Genomic DNA, 4121 nt, shown 5'->3' on the forward strand with positions numbered 1-4121 from the left:
TCTTGAACAAGAGGGTTATTAGAGAAGATTTGGGATAAAGCTTTGAGGGGAATCCAGGAATCAAGGAGGGCAAACTATTGTCGATTAATTTTTGTTATATCATATTTGTTTGCGTTAACATACAATGTACATACTTGTTTTTATCTGGTCAGTTTATCTTTATTAGTTTATTAGTAGTTCAATATTTTCAGAAACATAACAATAACCTTCTGATGTCAGCAACATAACTTTACATGCCAACTGTTCAGGTGCACATACAAAACAAACGACAATCGTTGGCAACTTCAATGATAACACATACATACATGAATGGCATGGTCATAGTACTCACACAAGGTAACACACTCACAGTGTTTAAGCGGAGCTGGATAAAGGACATACTTGTTTAACAATTAATATTGATATTTAACAAATTTAAATGGAATATCCAGTTTTAATAAATATATTCTAAAATTTATATCAGAACCAGGAACGAAAAGCTTTTAATCCCCTTATCCTAAAACATATTGAGAATGAGGGAGATGGAGTGAGAGAATGAGATAAAGTATAAACCTGGAAGGATACTTACCAGATACCGATATCTGTTAAGTCGGTAGCTGTTAAGAGCAGTTAACAGTTTACGACCGGATCGCTGTGATACAGAAAGTCGTAATAGTTATCTGCAGTTTTTAAAGGCTCAGGAGCAGTAAAAGTTATACGGCCTTCTATATATCATAGTTTTACAGTTCCTCTTTCTTATTGTATCTGTCAGCTCTATACTATTCACAGATTTATATCTACACTTTTATTATCTTTGAGTCATATCAACGCTCTTTAACATATATTTTTCATACGTCTTTCGTCGCTTCGTAAAAATGTTTTAAACTTTATTGACCCACTCGTCTACTAGATAGTTTTAAATCAAATAATAACTAATTAACTTGAATAAATTTAAAAAAAAAACATTTTAGAAACATAGTTCAGTAGTGTAGTTCTATGTATTTAAGTCAAAGAAATTAAATTTATCCGCTACGACCCACGTATAACTCCTCCTTTCATTATTTTGAAAGTACTGTTTTTAGAACAAGGAGATGATTTTTTAAGATCAGGGTCAACTGTCAGATTTTCCCCAATGAAGGTTACCCACTTTATGAGGTTGGGTGGACACCAGGAGGGCTCCAGAACCCACAGGGTAGACTCACTTACACTCTACAGTGTAACATAAAATAGTTTTCCGCCCTACCTGATTCGAACTCGAGTACTTTGAATTTGAACCACTATGACTTACAACAGTGACACTGCGCTCCCATTAAAGTCAATATTATTTAAGATATGTAAAGAGAACTCTCTTCTCTTCTACGAGCACTGATCAACATATCCTCGAATAATCAACTTTATTGTTTCAATAATAATAATAATTATTGGATTAAAAAAAATCATTGCTTGCATGAGTTGCTAACCAAAGAGTACCAGGAAATACTTGATGACACGCAAAAGCCCCCTGATGGTTTCTCTGATGGCATCACTTATATGCTTCCAAAGAACAATGAATTAAACCTACGTGAAGACTTCCGGCCAATAACGTATTTAAATGGTTTATATAAAATTCTCACTTCTATCCTGGCGACCAAGATATATCAACACCTTGAAAATGAGAATATGATTCCTATAGAACAGCTACGGTGCAAAAAGCGGGTTCGGGGTTGTAAGGAGCTCTTAGTTATAGATTCGTTCAATGCTGCACAAGTCTTGAAAAAACAGGGAAGTCTTTCTATGGCTTGGATTGATTATAAAGAGGCCTTTTACTCTGTTCCACACAGCTGGCTACTAAAATTTGTTGATATATACATGATTCATACTAATATAAGCAGAATCCTTTCAAACCTGATGGCAGAATGGAAAACTACGGTGAAAGTCGGAGCTACCTGCACGGCCAATCAAATCAAAATACTGAGAGGAATATACCAAGGGGATTGTCTAAGCCCAATTTGGTTCTGCATGGCGCTATTTTCATTAAGCAGGATTCTTCGAAAGAATAAGGAGGGATATAAGGTTGTCATCGACGACGAGAGGTCCACAGTCAGCCACAGCTGTGCATGGATGACCTCAAACTATACGCGAAAAATAAAGAACTACAAAATATAGTATCGTAGATGAAACAGCTTCAATCTTTTATACAAGACATAGGAATGTCATTTAGCATTGATAAATGTGCAGTGTTCATGGGGAAAGGGATTAGTAAGCAGAACATTCTGGTTCATGAAGAAGAGCTCATAAAAAAACTTGAAGTTAATAAATTATATAAATATTTGGGCATACAACAGCATCTTAAAATATCTCGAAAATATATGTAATAAGCATTTCTAAAAATGCTCAAATTTAGGTTACGAAAAGTGCTCAAAACCCAACTAACTGGGAAGCAAAAAATCAAGGCCATCAACACGTGGGCTATACCAGCTCTTAGTTATAACTTCGGCATAGTACAATAGTCAAATACAAGCCTACAGGAGATGGATCGCCTTGTACGAACAACTCTCACACAAGAACGGACCCACCACCCAATATATTCTACAGCTCGTCTGTATTTACCTAGAAAAGAAGGAGAACGTGGATTGCTAAATATTGAAGAAGCTTGCCGCGAACAGGAAGAGACCCTACGCCAATACTTTCTCTCAAAAACAACAGGGGTTTGTCTCGCCATCACAAAGATGGACTCTGGTTTAACTGCACTTAATCTGAGCAAAGGTGTTGAATCAACAATCGTATCACAAAATGAACGACTGGCAGAATGGAAAAGCAAGTCTCTGCATGGGAGATTCTATAGCCAACTGAACGAAGCCTTCATAGACAAAGAGAGATCAGTTGAATGGTTAAAAGCTGGAAGGCTATTCTCCGAGACAGGGGGATTTGTGGTTGCTATTCAAGATCAAGTGATTGCCACGAGATCATATAGGAAGCGTGTGTTTAAAGACGCAACAACACCAGATAAGTGTCGATTATGCTCAGTAACGCTCGAATCAATCCAACATATCACTGGTGGATGTGGAGTGCTGGCTGGTAATGAATATCTGCAGAGGTACAACCATGTGGCCAAAATATTGCATCAGGCTCTGGCTGTGAAGTACAGCCTAATTGAAGATAAGAGCCCTTATTACAAGTACCACCCAAATAAACTCCTCCAAAAAGGTTCTCTCAGGCTATATAGGGATAAATCAATTATTACAGACCACACAGCACGCCATAATAAGCCAAACATCCTCCTTATAGACCTAAGAAAAAAGAAAGCGGAACTTATTGATGTTGGGATCCCCAACGATAATAATATAAGGTCCACTGTGGGAGAAAAACTGAGCAAATAGCAGGGATTGGCGATAGAATTGAAAGAAATATATAAATTGGAAGGTGTTACCACTATTCCATTCATAATATCTACGAATGGTCTCATACCAAAATCAATGTTATGGGGGTTCCTATGGACGTGCTAAGAGAGGCTCAACAGGCTCTTAGACACTGCACGTATAGTGCGAAAATTATTAAATATATGAAAAAAAAAAACAGAATATTAAGGTGGGACTTCTAGGTCCCCCACCTCAGATATTCAACCCGCAATGGCGAGAAAACCCGGATAGTAATAATAATAGCATTCTGATTAAAGTTAGTCAATTTGCCAATGGACAACCTCATTTGAAAAATCATTATGATTTCCACTTTAGATATTCAATCCGCAATAGCGAGGAGATCTAATTAAGTCTAAAATCTTACTGAAACAAAATGTTTAATTGACTATTTCATATATGATTGGCATAAAAGGAAATGTTTTACCGATGTCAAAGTAGTAAGAGATGCTGAAATACATAAACCAGGTCCTATAAAAGGTTATGGAGGATTTCGGTAAAAAGCTGAGTGAGGACCATCATGAATCTTCTAGAACATTTTGGTGAAAAATTGTAATGTTGAAAGGAAAGCTAATCAAACCCATCAGAACTGAAAAGGAAAACAATGAAACTGTGATGAAGATATAAAAAACGCCCTCAGGAGATGAAAGCAACATTTTCAGGAACAATTTGCCTAAAAACTAGTAATAAACCATTGTCAAGAACAAAAGTCCACAAGAAATCCTAGAGGTAATGGATGAAGTAAGG

General features: G+C 36.5%; 1 protein-coding gene across 1 annotated transcript; it reads left to right on the forward strand.

Annotated features, from left to right (window-relative positions):
- The first annotated feature begins 2489 nt into the window (after positions 1–2489).
- On the forward strand, positions 2490–3338 carry LOC136797222 (uncharacterized). The gene has a single exon (XM_067053191.1). It carries the CDS (start codon positions 2490–2492, stop codon positions 3336–3338), a length of 849 nt encoding a protein of 282 aa, XP_066909292.1.
- The last annotated feature ends 783 nt before the right edge of the window (positions 3339–4121 follow it).

This window comes from Halyomorpha halys, unplaced genomic scaffold (assembly GCF_000696795.3).
Source record: "Halyomorpha halys isolate HHAL.00 unplaced genomic scaffold, Hhal_1.1 Scaffold10813.1, whole genome shotgun sequence".
In the NCBI taxonomy this organism is placed as follows: Eukaryota; Metazoa; Arthropoda; class Insecta; order Hemiptera; family Pentatomidae; genus Halyomorpha; species Halyomorpha halys.